Source organism: Lactuca serriola, chromosome 9 (genome assembly GCF_051521515.1).
Source record: "Lactuca serriola cultivar US96UC23 chromosome 9, Lser_US96UC23_V15, whole genome shotgun sequence".
Lineage (NCBI taxonomy): Eukaryota > Viridiplantae > Streptophyta > Magnoliopsida > Asterales > Asteraceae > Lactuca > Lactuca serriola.
Genome location: NC_136416.1, coordinates 97,615,080 through 97,635,382, shown reverse-complemented (window position 1 = coordinate 97,635,382; position 20,303 = coordinate 97,615,080). Strand labels below are relative to the sequence as shown.

At 33.1% G+C, this 20,303-nt stretch overlaps 4 protein-coding genes across 6 annotated transcripts; 2 read left to right on the top strand and 2 right to left on the bottom strand.

The window, feature by feature from the left end:
- Positions 1–457: 457 nt before the first annotated feature.
- On the bottom strand, positions 458–6,865 carry SAC3A (SAC3/GANP/Nin1/mts3/eIF-3 p25 family). 3 transcript variants are annotated; one of them, XM_079018415.1, is made up of 14 exons: positions 6,560–6,865; positions 6,336–6,413; positions 5,100–6,176; positions 3,368–3,745; positions 3,186–3,287; positions 2,986–3,083; positions 2,749–2,914; positions 2,126–2,659; positions 1,921–2,061; positions 1,768–1,827; positions 1,536–1,666; positions 1,303–1,436; positions 1,012–1,208; positions 458–917 (listed from the first exon to the last, which is right to left on the bottom strand). In XM_079018415.1, the coding sequence occupies exons 2-14, from the start codon at positions 6,390–6,392 to the stop codon at positions 816–818; spliced, it is 3,177 nt and encodes a 1,058-aa protein (XP_078874541.1). In that variant the 5' UTR covers positions 6,393–6,413; positions 6,560–6,865; the 3' UTR covers positions 458–815. The 3 variants fall into 3 exon arrangements, with proteins under 3 accessions (XP_078874541.1, XP_078874540.1, XP_078874542.1); XM_079018414.1 differs by having other exon boundaries at positions 6,336–6,410; positions 6,560–6,864; XM_079018416.1 differs by lacking the exons at positions 6,336–6,413; positions 6,560–6,865 and having other exon boundaries at positions 5,100–5,492; positions 5,591–5,871.
- Positions 6,866–8,916: 2,051 nt separating this feature from the next.
- On the bottom strand, positions 8,917–11,207 carry LOC145074652 (LisH/CRA/RING-U-box domains-containing protein). Its single transcript, XM_079020993.1, has 7 exons — positions 10,775–11,207; positions 10,383–10,577; positions 10,138–10,260; positions 9,854–10,039; positions 9,591–9,724; positions 9,329–9,515; positions 8,917–9,214 (listed from the first exon to the last, which is right to left on the bottom strand). Exons 1-7 carry the CDS (start codon positions 11,093–11,095, stop codon positions 9,113–9,115), a joined length of 1,248 nt encoding a protein of 415 aa, XP_078877119.1. The 5' UTR covers positions 11,096–11,207; the 3' UTR covers positions 8,917–9,112.
- Positions 11,208–13,748: 2,541 nt separating this feature from the next.
- Positions 13,749–16,255, top strand: LOC145074183 (putative protein phosphatase 2C 48). The gene is made up of 5 exons (XM_079020592.1): positions 13,749–13,897; positions 14,057–14,551; positions 14,651–15,018; positions 15,493–15,729; positions 15,815–16,255. The coding sequence occupies exons 2-5, from the start codon at positions 14,221–14,223 to the stop codon at positions 16,013–16,015; spliced, it is 1,137 nt and encodes a 378-aa protein (XP_078876718.1). The 5' UTR covers positions 13,749–13,897; positions 14,057–14,220; the 3' UTR covers positions 16,016–16,255.
- Positions 16,256–17,963: 1,708 nt separating this feature from the next.
- Positions 17,964–20,051, top strand: LOC145076986 (Nitrilase/cyanide hydratase and apolipoprotein N-acyltransferase family protein). Its single transcript, XM_079022768.1, has 9 exons — positions 17,964–18,161; positions 18,456–18,592; positions 18,676–18,804; positions 18,896–18,954; positions 19,029–19,141; positions 19,224–19,316; positions 19,413–19,515; positions 19,581–19,663; positions 19,856–20,051. Exons 1-9 carry the CDS (start codon positions 18,066–18,068, stop codon positions 19,895–19,897), a joined length of 855 nt encoding a protein of 284 aa, XP_078878894.1. The 5' UTR covers positions 17,964–18,065; the 3' UTR covers positions 19,898–20,051.
- The last annotated feature ends 252 nt before the right edge of the window (positions 20,052–20,303 follow it).

Here is a 20,303-nt window from a genome sequence, read left to right as displayed (position 1 = left end):
CCGCAATTAAACGCACTCTCCAAGCTTTTTTAGAAAAAGAATTATGTAAAACCAAAAGGTTATCGGTAAACAAAGGCCAAATAGAAAATGTGAAATAACTTTCTAGATAGAAAAAAATAATAATAAGTCTAAGAAAAAAAATCTATCAGGACTTTTTTATGTAATAAACCAATGATTAAAATGTGCAAAATGATTCTTATTTTACTCGAAACACATAATAATTTTGATTGTTTCGACAAATTTCTTTAGATGATATGTTTGTCTATAAATAATATGTATTCTTTATTTTATATAATGAATAAAATAAACTAATTGGTCAAAGAAAATGACAAATTATAAAAGATTTACAAAAATCCACCAGAAGGGATGCCTTCATCTCGTCATCCACTCTTGAATAGTCAGAATGATAACAGAATTATACAGAAAAAAAAAAGTGTGTTAAAGAATAAATCAGAGCTACACCACAACATAAGCAATCAAATTACAAAATTTAAACCAATAACTTATCCACAAAATCTATCTTGCCATACACATTATAACGCCTCTATAGAAAAAAAAAAGAATGAACATCTGATTCTAATAAAAAACAACATCTCATCTCATCTCACCTCATTTGTTTTTTTTTTTTTTTCTATTCCATGATACTACTAGTAGTACACTATCTCGATCCCAACATCAAAAAAACCCAGCCACATTATAATTCCAGGCTGGCTTTCTCCAGGATCCACGTCAGCAAAAACCTAGTTTTCTTTTACATGTGTCTTGTCTTGACTCTTGATATATTTATTTATTTATGATTATGATTATGATTATGATTATGACAATGAACGTGTCAAAAAATCATTAACAGCAAGACTGGCATCCCCATGGGACACTGCATCATCTGGCTCTGGCATAAACAAAGAAGCCATGGAAGCCTGCAGTAGAAATTATATATATAATGAATGGGTAAAAAAAATAATAATAATAAAGTAAATGAGGATGAAAGCATAGTATATTGTATAAAAATACCTTGGCATCAATCATCATCTCTCCAGAATTATCCATAGCAAGAGATGCACCATGAGCCTTCAACCATTCTGTACACTCCTCCAATCCATTTTCTTGGAATCCAAGAACCTGAGCCACATAATTCACAGGTAGTGTTGGCCGATATGATCGCGTCATGCATTTCACAGCTGCATACCTCATCTTCTCCACATAAAGATCTGTGCACATAATATTATTATTATTATTATTATTATTTATATATTTAATTAATTAATAAAAAAATAGTAATGAAAAGTAAAATGAGGGTCTTACCCATAAGACAGGTGTTGAGGTTAGGAGCAATTTTATATAATCTGAAAAACAAGACATAGTTTCCGGATGTCACGGCTGCACGCACTGCAAGAGCATGTTTAACCGCTTCGTCTTTCCTTGCTTCGACTGATAATCTACACTTGAAATTCAATTTTTTTAATAAAACTCAAAACCCAAAACTACGTCGTTTTGAGTTTATATATATATAATATAATAATATTAATAAAATGGACCTAGACATGGCTGACAAGTGATCTCTATTGTTCTTGGAGTGCAAGATAACACAAAGTAAATTGTAAGCAGAAAACTCCATATGGCATCCCTTAATTCCTTCAGCATAAAGAGTCTGCAATTGTGACTGGCACTGGAAAATCAAAATACCTTTTCATTAATTTAAAATTGCTAATTTTTTTTTTCATTTAAACATAAATAACTTTGTTTTACAACTAGAGATTAAAGACAAACCTGATTAATCTCGGACAAGTCTCCGACTTCTATTGCTAATCTTGCATGGGTTTCATACACCTGAAGATTATATACAAAGATATAATTAGAAATTATATTTAATTTCTAAATGACCATTCTATCCTTACATTACATAAGTCAAAGCATATGTACCTTGACAGTCAACTCATTGCGTATCCGTTGTACAGTAAGGTCTTGTCGAATAGATTTGAGCTGATCACATTTATAAAGATAGTTCTTTTGAGACTCTTGAACCATAACCAAAGCCTTTTCCAATACTTCCTCAGGTCTTACCTGAAACAAACACAAATTAAAACCCTAAACCCTAAACCCCAGAAGAAGATGATGATTTACTTACAGTTGCAGGATCTGGTGCAGAAGTAAGGCGTAAGTAACGTTTTTCAATTTCTTGACAAGTTCCTTTAACAGTTAAAGAATCCCAATCAATATCTTCAACTGCCCTGCTGGCACCTCCACTGTCATCTGAGGTGTTGGTGTTGCTACTATTTGCCAACATGGACATAGACGTCCTTCTAGTGTACAAGTTTTTGGCTTTATTATTATTGTTATTATTATTAAATGTTGTTCGATTTCCATGGTTTTTTTCAAAACGTTTTGAACGACTTTCACGTCTCTTTTTTTCTTCGGGTGAATCCGCAAGTGTAATTGCACTTGCATAATATGCAGTTAGGCCTTGTTCTTTGTCACTATCACTTGATGATGAGTCATTGTTGTTGTTGTTGTGGTTAACAGGTGCGCTTTTACCTTCACCTATATGTTGCCTTTTAGCTGGACGAAAACCTGATTTATTTGCTTCTTTTTGATTTGATAAAAAGAATCTCAGGTTACTAAATTTATTACTCTCCTTATTCTCTGGTTTTCCTGTTGAAAACTGTACAAAACAGACACATGATAAAAAGAATTACTAATCAACAAAAGTACATTTCTACTTTTTGCATTTAACCCTAGAAAGCAACAAACCTGCTTATCTCTTTCAATGCTATGAAAGCCTCCACTGGATTTTACACTTTCGGGGGTAAAAAATGATTGTTTCTCAACTGGTTTCTCATCTGGAAGAGGCTCCCACCTACTTTTTGCACGCCTACTTGGACTTCTTCTGTTCTTCATCAGTGATGGAGGAGTTGATCTATTCAATAAAGTGACAGAAAAATGGTTTAAAAGACTGATAGAAAAACAAGTTAAAGAGAAGAAGCATACTCATTATTAATGGTATCAGTGTTGGGAATTGGGAAAAGGGGCTCAGTATCCCAGTCTCGTGTAGAAAGAGTGCCTTCAGTACTTGCTTTGGTGATAACCTTCAATAATAATAAAAAATATAAGTGCCAATAGCAACATATTCAAATGTGATTTTGGGTTTAAATTATATAAAACCATGAAAGTTACAAAAGCAACCAAACCTCCTTGAGGACATTTTGGCAAGCTGCCATCTGTCTATCATCCTTGCAACGAGCCAAAGCCCTTTCTACATACCCACGTAGTGACTTGGGAAGCATGCCAGGCTGTAAAAAAGAAATTTTTCAATGATTAAATAAATGATAAAAAAAAAAAAGTAGATTCTTTAGTCCAAATCAAGTCTCACCTTATCTCCAGAATCTGCAGCAGCAGCAGCAGCATGTGATGATGTGTTGTCATTAGGGTTAGGAAGTGAGACACCGATATAAGCTGGTTTTGTGGGTCCAATTGTGGAATTGTGGTTTTTGGGTAAATTAGAAGAGATTCTAGGGTTTGTTGGAATCTGCACTTTGTTTACCCCAAAGGGTACAGAAGTTTGTGGAGGTGGTTGATAGGTTTGAGGCACCTGATGAGAAGCTGTATATTGTTGTACATTTGGTCTTTGAGGGGGGGCTTCCAAAGGCTTCTGAAAGCCTGATTGCATTGGGGTAACATGGTAATTTTGGTACCCTTGACTCCCTTGTTTCCAGTAACTTTCATGGACATTGTTAATTGCTGCACTAGGCTGAGAACAAAATCATAAAAGACTTAAGTATGGATGCAAGAACGTGTAAGTATGTAGGAATACAGGGCTCTTTATATGCATATAAGTCGATGTATTGTTTGTATGCATGTAATGTAAGCATGTCTTTAAGTATTAAAGATAGTTCTTGGATGTTTAATTTTTTTTTTTTTCACTAGAAATAGAACAGAATAAAAAAAAAACAGGAACGTACCTTTATATGAGATGAAATATATAATAACAAATAAACTCTTACATATTGATGATGCTGTAATAATATAGACAAGATTCGTTTTTATAAAAGTAAATTATTGAATGTTAACTCAAGAAAGTTAAACAGGTTAGAATGTTAACATTGTAAGAAGCATATTCCTGATTTCTGACCCATAAAAAAACAACATGGTTTCTGTAACCATTTAATTATGCACAAATAAGGAAGTTACATTTTAAAATTTATATGGAAACAGGAATATCACCAATTTAGTTCTACATTCATTTTGGAAGCCCCACAGAAACATTGTATATGTAACTTCTTAGGTTACATATACTCTTAAGTCTTAAATACAAAACTTGCTCATTCTAAGAATAAGAAAAAAATAAAATTACAATTAGAACTTCAAAAGGTTCATAAACCCTGGCATATAACATAGCAGCTAGGATTGATACATAGTGTTATGTTTAGATATTATACTATTTTTGAATGCAACACAGGTTTTTTTTTCTTTTTTTTTTAGTAAAAGAAGCTTGGAAAGACCAAAACAACAGCACAAACATCCATCAGACACCAACAACAACATCAACAATTCCTAAGTCCCATAACAAATGGTGTTAGGGGAATTCCATACATGATTCTTCAGCAAAAGGAAATATGCAAACAAATAGGTATAAATATGCATATACAAGCAATAAAGCAAAAAGTAATACGTAGATACAGGCAATATAGAGTACAGAAGAAAGTAACAAGCAGATACAAGCCATAGAGCAATAGAGCAGAAAGTAGGGAGCAGATATAAAGAAGGAATAAATATAAAGATAAAGACTACACTTAGAAGCTCACACAGAAATAAAAGGAAATTGAAACCTATGCAACTCCACTACCCTAATTTTAAACCTCCACTCCCTCCTATCTACAGTCTTCTAAAGAACCAACTTCTTTAAGTCTAGCCACACACTATCCTCCTACTTCATCACACAGTCAATTACAATTAGTCTCCTACAATCTACTATGCAAAATTATATTATTGGTTATTCATTTGGCAATAACTACTAAGCATGCAGTATTACTGAATCCAGTTAAGAACATACACAAGAGGCATGACAATGGTATTAAATTATATGGGAAAAGCAATCCCCAAACCTGCACTGAGGGTAACTCAGATAAGCCAGATTCTGGCTTCCAAGATGATGGAACTGGAGCAGTAGATGCCACTTGTTGGTTGTTTGGAGCAGAATAAGCATTGGCAACAACGGGAACAGGAAGAGGAGACACCAGATTGGGTGCACTTGTAGAAGATACATTTTCTGTCCCAGGAGCACATGTGACTTCAGTTTGGCTATAATAATCTGTCCATTGTTTACTATAATCTTGTTGATATTGTACAGATGCCACAGGAGTATTATTTTGAGCAGTATAAGCAACATTAGAATCTGTAGTGTAGTTTGGATATTGATGAGCATAACTTGGATAGCTTCCTTGATTCCATGAATTCGTCTGAGTATTGTAATTTGCAGTTGGGTAACCACCAGATGTCTGATAATCACCAGGATTGTAATAAGTTGTTGAATAACTTGCAGGCCCAGGATAGGACCCTGTATTCTGAAATGAGGAAATAGGCTGATGAGGAGCACCTGTACTTTGATAGGCTCCTGCTTGCTGAACATACGTTTGACTAGGTTGAACATACGTTTGACTAGACTGATTTGGCTGCTGCTGAGGGTATGATTGATTTGGCTGCTGCTGCTGCTGTTGAGGATATGATTGATTTGGCTGCTGCTGCTGTTGAGGATATGATTGATTTGGCTGCTGTTGAGGGTATGATTGATTTGGCTGCTGTTGAGGGTATGATTGATTTGACTGCTGCTGCTGATAGCTACTATTATAGTAACCTGCATATCCTGTGTTTCCATATCCATATGGATCATTGTTCGGGTATGTAGCAGTTGCAGTTGCAGTTGGAGTTGCATAGTTAGCATACTCTAAATTAGCTGCTCCAGAACTTGAAACAGTGCTAGCAGATGCCACACTCAATCCATCTTGAAGGTTTCTTGATTGAGGTTCTGAACGTTGATCATGGCTGAAGTTGGCACTGGGATAAGTTTTGTTCCCTGTGGAATCGCTAACAGCTCCATACATGGTCCAGGATGCAGATTCAGGGGCGGAAGATGAGGCATAATATGATTGTGCTTGTCCATGGCTTGAATCAACAGCGTGATGCTTAAAAATCAAAAGAATCAAAAATGGTTTTAGTTGAAATGCACCATTATTAAAAATCAATGAATGACTAGCAAAAGAATTTGAATATCATCCATAGGCATCGATTAGAGTTATATAAACATGCTAAAGTGTTGTTTCTGCAGGTGTCTTAATGCCTACCTCAAGTGAATTCGGGTCCAGGGTGGTTATGGTGTCCGTAACTCCTTGATTCATCATAGCATCAAAAGCATCCTCCTGCTAAAAGAAAAAAACAAATATTAACTTAAAGCCTTAAACCTGGAATTTTCATGAATCTACAAACAAACCTAAGAGATACACTTATAATCAACAATAACCAATAAAAGCAAAAACCCTAACTAATTCACTGGAAACAACAAATCAACCTTATGAATATCTAGAGTCAATCGCGAGCTTGTAATGCAAAACACCTTGTTGCCGACGTCTGTGTTGATTCGAGTAGATGATTATAAACAAAAAGAAAAAATTTAAAACGGGTATTATGAAGATTTGTATGTTCGTAGAGATTTGAGAATTAAGGGAAGATCGGAGAGAGCGATAAAGGGGGATTAGTGAGGAGATTCAACCGGGCGTCTACGTTGGGTCCAATTTGGGGTTCCCGAATGCTGTGTGGAAGTGGGTTAAATTCGGAGGTTTGGTTGCAACGAGTAATTTCTGTTTTCAATTATTCTAGGGATACTTATTTAGGCAAGGAGGTTAAGACGTTAAGTGGCTCTTCCGATTTATACAAAAACATTGCTTTCCTAATAAGATCTCTTATAATATTTTAAATATGGACAAATTATATTATATAACTATTTAATATGAAAACACTAAATGTTTCTTGTTACATTAGTGTCCATATTTTTGGAAAAAAAAAGAAGAAGGGATTTGTACACAACAATTTTCTAAGATTATAGAAAAAAAAATATTTGAAGAATTGAAAATAACTTTATCAAGAAGAAGACCGGTCAATTGGTCGATGTCGGTGGTGAGATTGAAGCTTTTATAGACTCAAAGAGCGTTGTCTCCACTTTGGCTTGGAGCGAAGGATGAGTTTTGGCCAAATGGTGAAGCCTTCCAAAGGAGTGTAGTCTCGGGCTTCGGTCTAGAGCAAATTATGGGTTTTGGTATCAACGAAGGTTGGAGATATCAGGATGAAGCAAAAGGGTCAAGCTTTTCGGCTGAAGCGAAGTTTGAAGTCAAGTCAAAAGCAAATTCTCGATCAAATGTTTTGAAGTGCAGTCTTTCCCTCGGTGTTCCTAGAAGCTTGGGTCCCTAAGTGGCAGCGAATCAGTCTCTAGTAGACTAGTCATGAGCTTCAATGTTGTCCTTTCAACTTTAGAGAATAAGTTTATTATTATGCCAGCCTAGCATATGGTCATTGGCCTAACCCATAAAGTTTGGTCAACGAAACTATAAATATATCTCATTTATTGTAACCATGATAGGTGTGTGTGTTGAGAATGATAGTCCAATTGATGCATAAATCTTGCATAGCATTGATAATCAGTAAAAAGGAATTTCTCTAGTTTTTTTGTGGATGTAGACTGATTACTCTAATCAAGTGAACCATGTTAAATTTGTTGTGTGTTCTTGTTTAATCTTCTTAGCTTTATCATCTATACTATTATGATTAATTTTGTTGAGTTGCTTTTAATACCTAACAACCGGTATCAAAGTTATGGTTGAAGATGGAAAGATGGGAAGTTTAAGATCGATAAATTGAAAGGTCGCATTTTGGATTTTGGAGGATGTAGATCGAAGATTATCCCTACCATAAAAGTTACACCTACCCTTCAGCAGAAGAAAATCAGAAGTCATGAATTAGGAGGTTTGAGATATGTTAGATCAGCACACCCTTGAAGTAGTCACGTTATCGTTGGCAAAGAACGTTGTTTTCAACATTGACAATGAAAAAACAACATTTAAGTTAATTAAGGAGTTGTCTAAAAGAAACCCTTAACGACTAACAAGGGTTCTTGATTAGATAGTTGTTTATGAAGAAAGGTGGTTCAATGATGGATCATGTGAACGAGTTCAACTCGATATCACAAAATTGATATTTGTTGATATTAGATTCGAATACAAAGTCCATACGTTGTTGTTATTATCTGCGCTCCTTAAGAGTTGGTCTGTACCAGTGAGTAGTTCACATAGAACCACGAAACTCTCATTTGAAGGCATTTGTTACTTAACCCTCGATGAGGATATCTGGAAAAAGAAGAATGATGGAGAGTGCTACGGAAATATATTGAGTATTGAAGACATGTGAAGAAAGTATAATAGAAGGTATCGTGGTAGAGGAAGGTCAAAGTTAAGGAGGAGAGGACAGTTCAATGGGAAGGTCTTGGTATTCCGTTACTTTCCTAGATGACTCCACGAGAATTAACATAACTCTAAATGAAAGGGAGAAGAGCATGAAACAACTTGCATGATTGTCAAAGATGTTTTGAGCAAATACAATCAACATCGCATCCTATTTAATGACAAAAGACCCTCAATCCCCATTGGGTTCAAAATTTCAAAATAGGAATGGCAAAATCTAAGAGATATTTCACTCGTCTAAAAGTATCCAGGTGTCTCTTACATCATAATAAAGATGCGAAAAAAGATAATTTATACTTTAAAAGGTTGAATTGTACAACTCTATAAAACATTAATTATTGTTTATAGAGAAAAGTTATGTGTGAATCGCTTCCCACTTCTCAAGCACAATCGATTAAATCAAATATGATAACACTGAACGAAACTGAAAGGATATATTTTTCCACGAACTGTACATTTTTGGACATGAAAATAAATGTTTTCCAACAAGACATGTTTTTGGCTTTAGGTACAAACAACAATTACGACAGACAAAGAAACAAAGAAACAAACACATGATTAGCATATTATATATTTATATGAGTAAGTATGTAGTAGTGGCTACATTGGTATTATGAAATAAATGCTTTTGTCACTTGACTGTAGCTGAAAACATCTCTTGTTCTTGGGCAAGTAATTGTTCCATTATTATTACGTGCCATTTCTTCAAGAGCCTTCAAAACAAAACAAAACAAACATTATTTTCCCAATAAAAGTTTTGTACAATCTTTTAACATTCCAAAATCTAGTTGATGGAGACATGATTGAATATGATTTAGCTAACTAACCTTAGTGCTGTAAACATATCCATTGGGTAAAACAAGTGGTGGATTCTCTGTATCCATCAGCTCTTTTGTTATGTAGCAGACAAGTTTTGAATGATGCTGCTTTGAGTAAGGCAATGGCATCGCAAGCTTCCGGAAGCTTTCTTGAGACAGAGGATCCTCTTTTGGACAATCATCCTCATAACAGAATCTAAATCCCAATAGTCAAGCCAAAACTACACAAGTTTTTTTTTAAAGTAAAATGATAATAATAAATGTAGGATACGGAGTTTTCAGAGCTGATAAGCCTGCTTGGAGATAGATATTCAACAAAGGCTCAAGAGTCATCCCATATAACCTACAAAACTCCTGTTTGAATTGTTCCATTAAGAAATCCCATTGCTTTGCATCAAATAAAACCTGCCAAACACACAAAAAGATGTTAGTTAATCAACAGAATGAAAGGAATGGTTGATTCCATTCCATTCTTTCATTCTTTCCCAGATCATGGAATGTTTATACTCATTGGATATTGAAAAGAACATTAACCTTGTATGTCTCACATCCAGTATTACAAGTAAAAGCCAATGTGGCAAAAACTTTCTGAAACTCTTTCATATAAGAAGCTGCCCATGGTGAAAGGTGTTTTCGGGAATATGTAACTGCCTGGAGATTCTTTTCATTGCGCACCAATTCAATAAACTCCTGAAGCCTCAATTGAAACTCGAATTTGCTCTGTTATCAAGAAAAAGAACACTCAATATCAGCCATGTTTATGTATCTTTTCTTTTATCAGTAGCAATTACAAGATTGAAGAAATAAGTATAGTATACCTTAGACTTTTTTAACCTAGACTTGTTATCAGCACACCAGGCTAGAGCAGGAGCTACCTCCTTGTTTCTTAGAGCATCCATCACTCTTTTGGCTTCATAAAAGATTTCAATATCAACAAGATCCTGTAAAAGATGAAGCAAGAACGTGTGACAGTTGTAGAAGAATCAAGAATCTAGGAATACTTTCACAAGATAATTGTAAAAGAATCTTGAATGAAGAGAAACAGAAGATTATTGCGAAATACCTGTATGTGACTGCTTTCAGCAAGCTGTGTGGCAGTGGTATAGTATGACATTCGCAACATGTAGTCTAGCAGTATACGCTTCAACCGCGTGTTATTCCACTCTGATATATTGTCGGCGCCGGCGGATTCTAGATGATCAAGTCGGGCCTTACACCGTTGCGCTTGGAGATGCTCAGCCCTACTCCCATCTTCCAACTGTTTAGTTACAGATTATCAGGCATTGATGGGAATGGGATAACAATTTTCCTATCAAGATTCTTAATCATCCAATAAACCAATAGAAAACAGAAATTGATCGATGGAATACAATTAAGTACGGCATTTAGATAATCGGAACCCTAGAAAAATAATTGAATTAGTCGATTAGGTTTACGAGTATGAAGATTAATTACCTTCCGCTTGAGACCTTGTAATCTAGAAACGAGCGAATTGAGATGCTTAACGGCATCGTCTTGGGAGAGATCACCGGAATCTGAGAGAGTGGACATGACGGCAGAGACCTCTTTCTCGACAGCCCTGTGGTTGGCGCGGATCGTCTTCTTGTAGTGTTCGAATGGGACTCTCAAGAACTGATGTTCTAGTTTTAAGGACTCCGTCAGTTGGGTGAGTTTCGAAGAGGGAACTGCACCTTGAACTGATGGGAGGGATGTGGCGGTGGCTGAGGAGATGGTGGCGTTGGAGACGGCGGAGTTGCCGTTCGTATTGGATTCCATTTTTGTTGGGAGGAGGAGGACGGAGGTGAATCAAATCAGGGAGAAGATGGTTTGTGTGTGGGATTGGGACAAATGGTTTGGGGGTTGCCGGTGCCCCTACTAGAAGAAGAATATAAACGACGTCGTTTGCAGGTGGCTTCATTCGAGTCCCTTTTAAAATGGAAAAATAAAATTTGTATTTATGTAGAATTAATGAAAAAAAATTGAGACAAATGATTTTGAGAGTTTCTGTAATCACTAATCAGTTACATGTCATGGTTCATTTCATTGTAACGAAAAGAAGATGTTTGTTTGGTCTAGTGGAGCAGAATGATCACTTTGTGAGTAAACGGCTTTTATCTTATTTTTTGTTAGTATAATGAAACTTTCCTAACATGAGTTTTGGGTCGGCTATAATGTACCGATTAATCTCCGCTGTAAACATGAGGCTATGTCTCGTGTTTTGGATATACTGCAGACAAACATCCATAACTACATGACCAGAGTACTATCATGATTTAAACATGAATCAATTGGTTATCCATCATATATTTCGTATGTTTTACCAAATCATCACAACCCAGGTGGTTTTATTTTGTTAATTTTAATATCGTAAAAATTATTGGTTTTTAAATAAACATGAATCAATAGGTTATCTATCACATATTTCGTATGTTTTACCAAATCATCACAACCCAAGTGGTTTTATTTTGTTAATTTTAATATCGTAAAAATTGTTGGTTTTTAAATAAACATGAATCAATAGGTTACCCATCATATTTTTCGTATGTTTTACCAACTCACCACAACCTAAATGGTTTTATTTTGTTAATTTTAATATCATAAAAATTGTTGGTTTTTAAATAAATACGAATCAATAGGTTATTCATCATATTTTTCGTATGTTTTACCAAATCACCACAACCTAAGTGGTTTTATTTTGTTAATTTTAATCTCTTTAGAATGCTTGTTCTTTTCTACTCCATCGTATAGTGGGTGCAAATTTGTAAAAAAAAAAAAAAGGAAAAAAAAACATTTTGTTTATATAATTTGTAATGACATAAATCCCTTCTATATAATCCTTTTCTTTTTCTCTTAAAGTGTTAAGACAGACTTAAAGAAGTTTGATACTCGTATACTTTCCTTTTAGACAAAAATGAATTTTGTTCTTAAAAGCTTAAAAGTTTTTTATGTAAAGAAGTTTGATACTTTTATATTATCATTGTATTTATTTTCTTCTTATCGTCGTGTTTTAGTCTTTCGTTCATATTAAAATAATCATCGGTGGATATAAAATAATTTTATGTTATTTAAGTTTAGAATGTTCCTGTTATTATATTTATCATTTTTAAAACCAAAATTTTGAATAAATCCCAACAATTCTTTTGGTGTTTTGAGATAAATATTGACTTTTGCCAACCGAAAGCTTAATTAACTTGAGTTGTTTTGAAAACTGTGAGAAATATACATTTCTTTTTATTAATGATGCTTTACAAATGTTTTTGGGGGTTTGGCTTATGTAAGTTGATTGACATCTTCTTACTCTACTAAGTCAAACCCACGTAACTTATTAGGCAAATATATTGTCTAACTTATTTTTATGTGTCTTTAGATTGAAGGATACAAGGCTTGGCTAAGTGGATATGTTTAGAAAGGCGTGACTTGTAGGGGGTACTTGAACCTTGATTAAATAAACATTTGAAATACTTTAGGGACCCTTTATTTCTACAAACTCTATGAAACTTTGAACTTAAGGTTTTAAAACTTAAAAGGTGTGTTTTTAAATGCTACTTTCAATCTACCTGGTCGACGGGTGTTATCCTTATGACAATGATTAATGAATATATCTAAAATTTGGTTATAAATAAATGCAAATAAACCTTATGCAACTTCTTGCCTATATTCGAAATATGGATCATGTGTTTATTATTATCTTAGTTTATTGTGATTCTCCCAACAATGATCGAGTAAGGATGATTTAGAATTAAGAGAAGCCATTCAAAAATCGATCATTTGTTTAAAAAATCCATTCACTTAAACATGTGAAAACAAACATAATAAACATGTAACTACAACTATCTAATAAATAAATAAAAATGTTACAAAACTTTAACATTACAATTAATCATTTAATCAGAGTACTAATTCCATTTGTGTAAGAACCTGATTCTATAGCTTTCCATTTATTATATGTCCAGGTATTGATTATGATTGTAAAAGTTATATAAAAAATAATTTAAAATAACAACATTAGTTTTAATAACCATAACACTTCATAAACAAAATTATAAATGGAAAAGTCATAATATAAATTATAAGGAAAATATAAAATAACATTAATTTAAAAATTAACTAACTTCATAAAGATTTTTACCACAAAAAGTTAGTATGTAAAAACTACATTACATATATATTTTTTTAAAATGATATTTGAAGAATTTACCACAAAAAGTTAAAAAAAAATTTGGTTTGTTTTGTTGTGTTTTTTTCAGGCAAACATATAGTATTTACACATATCACGAAAGGAATTGAATTTACAATATGTTATTTGGCATGATCGTTACTAACTTCTGTCAATTTTGGACTATAGCCCATCAACCGAATCGACCCTGAACAGAGCCCACAGAAATTTAGACTCGTGTGAGGCGTGTGCTATTTATAGGCATACGCACAACCCCTCTTTCTTTGCATCCAAGAATCCTCCGAAATTACTCCAAACCGAAGACCAATTCTCCCCCATTAAACCAAACCGAGAGCTGCTAATGCTATGATTACAATTCGGTTTGTAAGCATCCGCCATATATGAAAAGCTTTTGATTGGAGGTCAGTTTTAATCATGTAATGTTATAAATTCTGCTTAATGTGTTTGATTTTTGGCACAGACAAACAATTTTCATGTTGGTTTGCGTCGAATTTTTATAAAGTTGATATTTTTTCTTTACAACCACCATAAATTGTTTCTTCATGTTTGTGATTTTGCAGATTTACGATATCCGATATCCGCATGCAATTTTGTGGTAAATTTTGTAGACGGTGATGTGGGTTTTGAGATTGAGCAGAGATTTAGGTTGAAAATCTAGGGTTTTAATCATCTCATTGTCAAAAAGTTTCGTCTTTGGGTTATATTAATATGCGAAAGAAGGAGAATGGTTAGAATTACATTGAAGAAAATCGTGTATCCTTGTTGGAAGCCATTTATGGAAGGAGATAGTCAAAATAGCGGTAGAAAGGGGGATTTCGGTGGAATTGTGGATGGATTATGGTGGTATGAGGACTCTGGAAAACATGTTAATGGTGATTTTTCAATGGCGATGATCCAAGCCAATAGCGTGTTGGAGGATCAATGTCAACTTGAATCCGGATCATTAAGCTCAATCGAACATGGGCCTCAAGGAACCTTCGTTGGAGTCTATGACGGACATGCTGGCCCTGAAGCTTCAAGGTTTATCAATAATCACCTCTTCAACAATATCAAAAGTACACTCTTCAATTCCTCATATGTTTTCTATTCATATCGTGCGTTTTCTGTTTTCATCTTTATAGATTCTAATTTGTTTTCCATATTCACGACTCCAGAATTGACATCAGAGAATGAAGGAATGTCAGATGATGTTATACGCAAAGCATTTTTGGCAACTGAAGAGGAGTTTATCTCTTTAGTTGAGAGCGAATGGCTAAGCAATCCAAAAATGGCATCTGTAGGGTCGTGTTGTTTGGTTGGTGTAATATGCAATGGAGTGTTGTACGTTGCAAATGCAGGGGATTCTCGTGCAGTTTTGGCAAGAGAAGAGAAAGGCATCAATGGACTCAAAGGTGTTAGGGTTTCAGAAGAACACAATGCCAGTTATGAATCTGTTAGGGAAGAACTACGCTCATTGCATCCAAATGATCCAAATATTGTAGCATTAAAGCACAATGTCTGGCGTGTGAGAGGTCTTATCCAGGTAATTTCTCTTACAGAGCTTATTCAGATTCTCTCTCTTTTCTTTTTTACTTAATGAGCTTAATGCTTTTAAACACTTAATCTCTAGTGTTAATCTATATTTGGGTGTTTTGTTTCTTTTTTTCCTCATTATGTCAATAATCCAAGTGGTTAGAAACTTAGAATGTACTTTTTGTGGTTTTTAGCTTTTAAAAGACCTTCATACCCCCTCTCATGTTTTCTTATCGGTTTATTTTCAGCCTAATTCAACCACTAATCGCGATAAAGGTTTGTTCAAGTTGCATAGTTTTCACATTCAAGATACACGGTGACTGTACTACCCTTGTACATGTGTACACATTAGTCATTTACCTAAACTACCCTTGTAGATTAAAATCCATCTTTAATAACTTACAATCACAACCATGTCCAAGTATGTAATAACTTTCCCAAATGAAGGATATTATATTCTAACAAAAATTTCACAATCTTGCAGATTTCTAGGTCTATTGGTGATGTCTATTTGAAGAAACCAGAGTTCAATAAAGAACCTTTATTGCCAAAATTTATACTTCCAGAACCCTTCAATCAGCCTATTCTAAAAGCCGAACCTTCTGTATTGGTTCAGAAGCTCACTCCAGAAGATCAGTTTCTTATTTTTGCATCTGATGGCCTTTGGGAACATCTTTCTGATCAAGAGGCTGTTGATATAGTCAAATCTTCTCCACAAAATGTAAGTTTTTCAACATGTAATGTATATTTAGATCTTTTATGCAAATGGTTATGAACTTATGATAATAAATATATAATATATGCAGGGAATTGGGAAGAAGCTTGTGAAAGCTGCACTTCGTAAAGCAGCAAAGAAGAGAGAAATGAGATACTCAGATTTAAAGAAAGTAGGGGTAGAGGGAGGTGTAAGAAGACACTTTCATGATGATATTACAGTTATAGTCTTGTTTCTCAACCATAATTTGTCATCCTCTGCAACTCCCGTATCGTTTAAATGTTCTTCATAAAGTCCTGAAAAACTGAATTCAGGGATTTTTTTATTTCTATTGAGAAAGGTTTTTGATGTTTAGAATTGGAGTAATAAAACATGGTTGATGATTATGCCAAGAAGAAGAAGCTCTGGTGATTGGCATATGAAGCTGATTTGCAGTTGGGTTGTTCGTTGTTGTTCAAACACAAACACTAGTTTCATGTTTCTATTGGAATTAATCTTCATTGTTTTGTTGTTATTAATGGCGTTTTTACAAGATTTGAACTTGGTTTGTTTATGCTTCCTTGGTTTGATTTTATTATTAGTTTTGAGGGTGTTATGTTATGTAGGAATGTAAGGTCAACCCATATGAAGAAATAATAATTTTTTGATAGATCGTTCAAATAAATGTAACAAATAAGGTTTAATAACTTCTAAATGTCGAATCTTTATAGTAAAGTTTATTTTATTTCAAGTTTTTTTTTTCGTTCATAAAAAAGATGATCCATGTAGTAAATGACTTCATTTAGACATCACATATGCTTAATCACTAGTCTATTTCTATTCTATTTTTATATAATAAATTCATTGACTTGAAACCGATGATGAACAAGTCATGAAAAAAAAAGATGATATCTACTAATATTGACATTAAAAATTAAAGTGTTTTTTTTTTCTCTTTTAAATTTAAATAAATAAATAAAGGAAATTAATGAAACTTTAATTTAGTAATTTTGAAATTAAAAGAAAACTCCATTAATGAAATTGATATGCATTTATTATTAGATTTAAATAATATTTGAAATTTAATAAAATAGAAAAACATAAAATGACAAGTGCAATAAAAATTAATTTAAAATTACCATAAAATTACATGTGGCAAATTGAATGAGATTATGACAAGTGACAAAAAAACCTTCATTTATTTGGGTAGATTTATATAATAAATCCATTGACTTGAAACCGATGATAAACAAGTCATGAAAAAAAAAAGATGATATCTACTGATATTGACATTAAAGAGACAATGACACGTAATCATGTCATCATGTATTATTCAATTAGGTGTGAGACCCATGTATTACATGGGTTTATTTAAAAAAATTAATATAAAATTTAAAATATTTGAGAAGTTTGAATTTATAAGAAAAATGAGAAAAATATTGAATTATAAAAATTAAAGTGTTTTGTTTCTCTTTTAAATTTAAACAAATAATTTAAATAAATAAATAAAGGAAATTAATGAAACTTTAATTTAGTAATTTTGAAATTAAAAGGAAACTCCATTAATGAAATTGATATACATTTATTATTAGATTTAAATAATATTTAAAATTTAATAAAATAGAAAAACATAAAATGACAAGTGGAATAAAAATTAATTTAAAATTACCATAAAATTACATGTGGCAAATTGAATGAGATTATGACAAGTGACAAAAAAACCTTCATTTATTAGGGTAGACTAGGTGTGAGACTCATGTATTACATGAGTTTATTTAAAAAAAAAAAATTAAATTTAAAATTTTAACAATTTGAAAATTTTGAATTTATAAGAAAAATGAGAATTTTTTTGAATTGTTAAAATTAATGAGTCTTTAATATATTAGATACATTACATATATAAACCCTTTTTAATAAATACCTTACATATATATTACCTTATATATTAAATGTGGAACTTTAATTTAATAAAATGAAAAATACAATAAAATGACAAGTGGAAAATAGAAAAAATTTAAAAATTCTAGAAATGTCATATGTCTAAATGAATGAGAATAAGACATATGACAAAAAAAACCTTCATTATAATAGATTATCGGTTGACATGAGGAAACAAGAATAAAAGATACTTAGTTTAAAATCCAAAAGCATGTGTATTAAAAAGAATTTAAATTTTATAAGAAAAAATTAGGACAAAACTCAAAAAATTGATATAAAACTTATAGATTTTCTCATAATTAACCACGTGTCTTTTGATTAAAACAAACCGGAAGAGAGCTTGAGTTCAACTGATTTCATTTTCTGTCCCCCACCACCACCACCAGCGCGCCACCGTCCGTGCCATTTCCACTGACTGCTCAAAGATGGCGGCGGTCAACTCCGTCCGTATCGCCGCTGCTCAGATGACATCCATTAACGATCTTGCCGCCAATTACGCCACATGCTCTCGCCTTGTCAAGGTTTCTCTTTCTCTCTCATATCCTCTGGATGAATCAAAGTCAAGCCTGTGTTTTTGTTTCGAAACTTATCAATTCTTTTCATGGTTACATGATCAATTAAATTATACAGCTCTTGCAACTTCAAAAACACTTCAATTGAACATGATAATGATGTTATTTGAGTAGCAAAAGGTTTTTATTCATTAGGGTTTTGTATATCTAAAACCCACCCCATTATCGTTTACGACCGATGATCAATTCCAGATTATAACTCTCAATTCCTACTCGTTTTTTATTATAAGTTATGATTCACAGGAAGCAGCCTCAGCTGGAGCAAAACTTCTTTGCTTCCCTGAAAATTTCTCGTTTGTGGGTGCTAAAGATGGGGAAAGCCTTAAAATTGCCGAACCTTTAGATGGCCCTGTTATGAAAGGTTATTGTGCTCTTGCAAAGTAAGTAACCAATTTGAATTTATCATTCAAAAGCTATACATGTATTGAAATTAGGGTTTTAATGTGATGAATTAAGTTTACAGGGAGTCAAGCATGTGGTTGTCTCTTGGAGGGTTCCAAGAAAGAGGATCAGATGATGCACACTTATGTAATACTCATGTTTTGATTGATGATGCTGGAAATATCAGAAGCACTTACAGGAAGATGCACTTGTATGTGAGAATTTAGATGCTTGACATTTTCAATTCCAATTAAATATTATCAGAAGCTCAATCTTTTCCTTTTTTTTTTATATATTTGAAGGTTTGATGTGGATGTTCCTGGAGGTGCAGTCTATAAAGAGAGCAGCTTTACAGAAGCAGGTATGTGAATATGAGTCATTTGCAATCTTTGATTTGAAAATTGAAATTGAAATTGAAATTCAAAAGTTTTGTAGGGAAGGAGATAATTGCCATTGATAGTCCCTTTGGGATTTTGGGTCTTACTGTATGTTATGATTTGAGGTTTCCTGAAGTTTATCAACAGCTACGCTTCCACCATGGAGCTCAGGTTCTTGAAAATTTCTCAATCTTTATTATTTATCTTTGGATCAGTAATTTTTTATATAATTAGTTTATAATCTGATTTGCAGGTTTTGTTAGTTCCTGCAGCATTTACAAAAGTTACAGGTGAGGCACATTGGGAGGTTCTTCTTCGTGCACGTGCCATAGAGACTCAATGTTATGTATGAATCATTGAATTGTTTTATCTTTTTCTTTTGGAAAAAAAAAATGAAAGAATTTTTTTTTTTTTTAATTATGGTTTTTAAATGTTGAATTAGGTTATAGCTGCTGCACAAGGTGGGAAACATAGTGAGAAAAGAGAGAGTTTTGGTGATACGTTGATAATCGACCCTTGGGGCACTGTAATTGGTCGTTTACCCGGTAAGAATTTGATATTTTTTTAAAATTATTTTATAGAGTTTTAAATATTTAAAGCATTTTTTCAGATAAAGTGTCAACGGGAATCACGGTTGCAGATATAGATTTCTCATTGATCGAATCCGTGAGAAGGAAGATGCCAATTTCCCAGGTAAAATCCAGATAAGACAAAACATGTTGTACTGTGTTTGTGTTTGGTGTGACTGAGACTGATGTCAATGAGACAAAAATTCAATTTTTGGTCCTACCCGAAAAGGGATTTCTCGAGGATTTCTCATTGGTGCAAAAGACGTGAATGCCCTTATCATACTGACCGTGTTATATTGGTTTTATTTATTTTCAGCATCGGAAGCCGATTGAGTTCTGGAAACAAGTCTCTAAATAACGGTACTATTCGTGATCATGATTCATAAAATGAATAGTTTGTTAATCATGAATTTTATGAATTTTATCTTGATTTAGTTGAAGGGTGAAACCATTTAGAAATACATTTTATATTTGATTAAGATGCTTCTGAAATCTAGCATTCATTATGACAAGTTCTCATCTCAAATTCTCAAATGTTAATAATTGTCATCATTGCACATTAAACATTTATGACTTGTAAGTGTAACACTCGATCCTTAAATCACATAATTGACCAATATTATCTATATCTATAACTCTTATAAATAAGATCATCAAAATCAATTTGGTTTAAGATAAATTATATATATTGAACCATATTCATTTGAAACTTCCGAACCTTTTATGTTATTTAATGATTTGTTAATTGATTTTATTTTATCTAT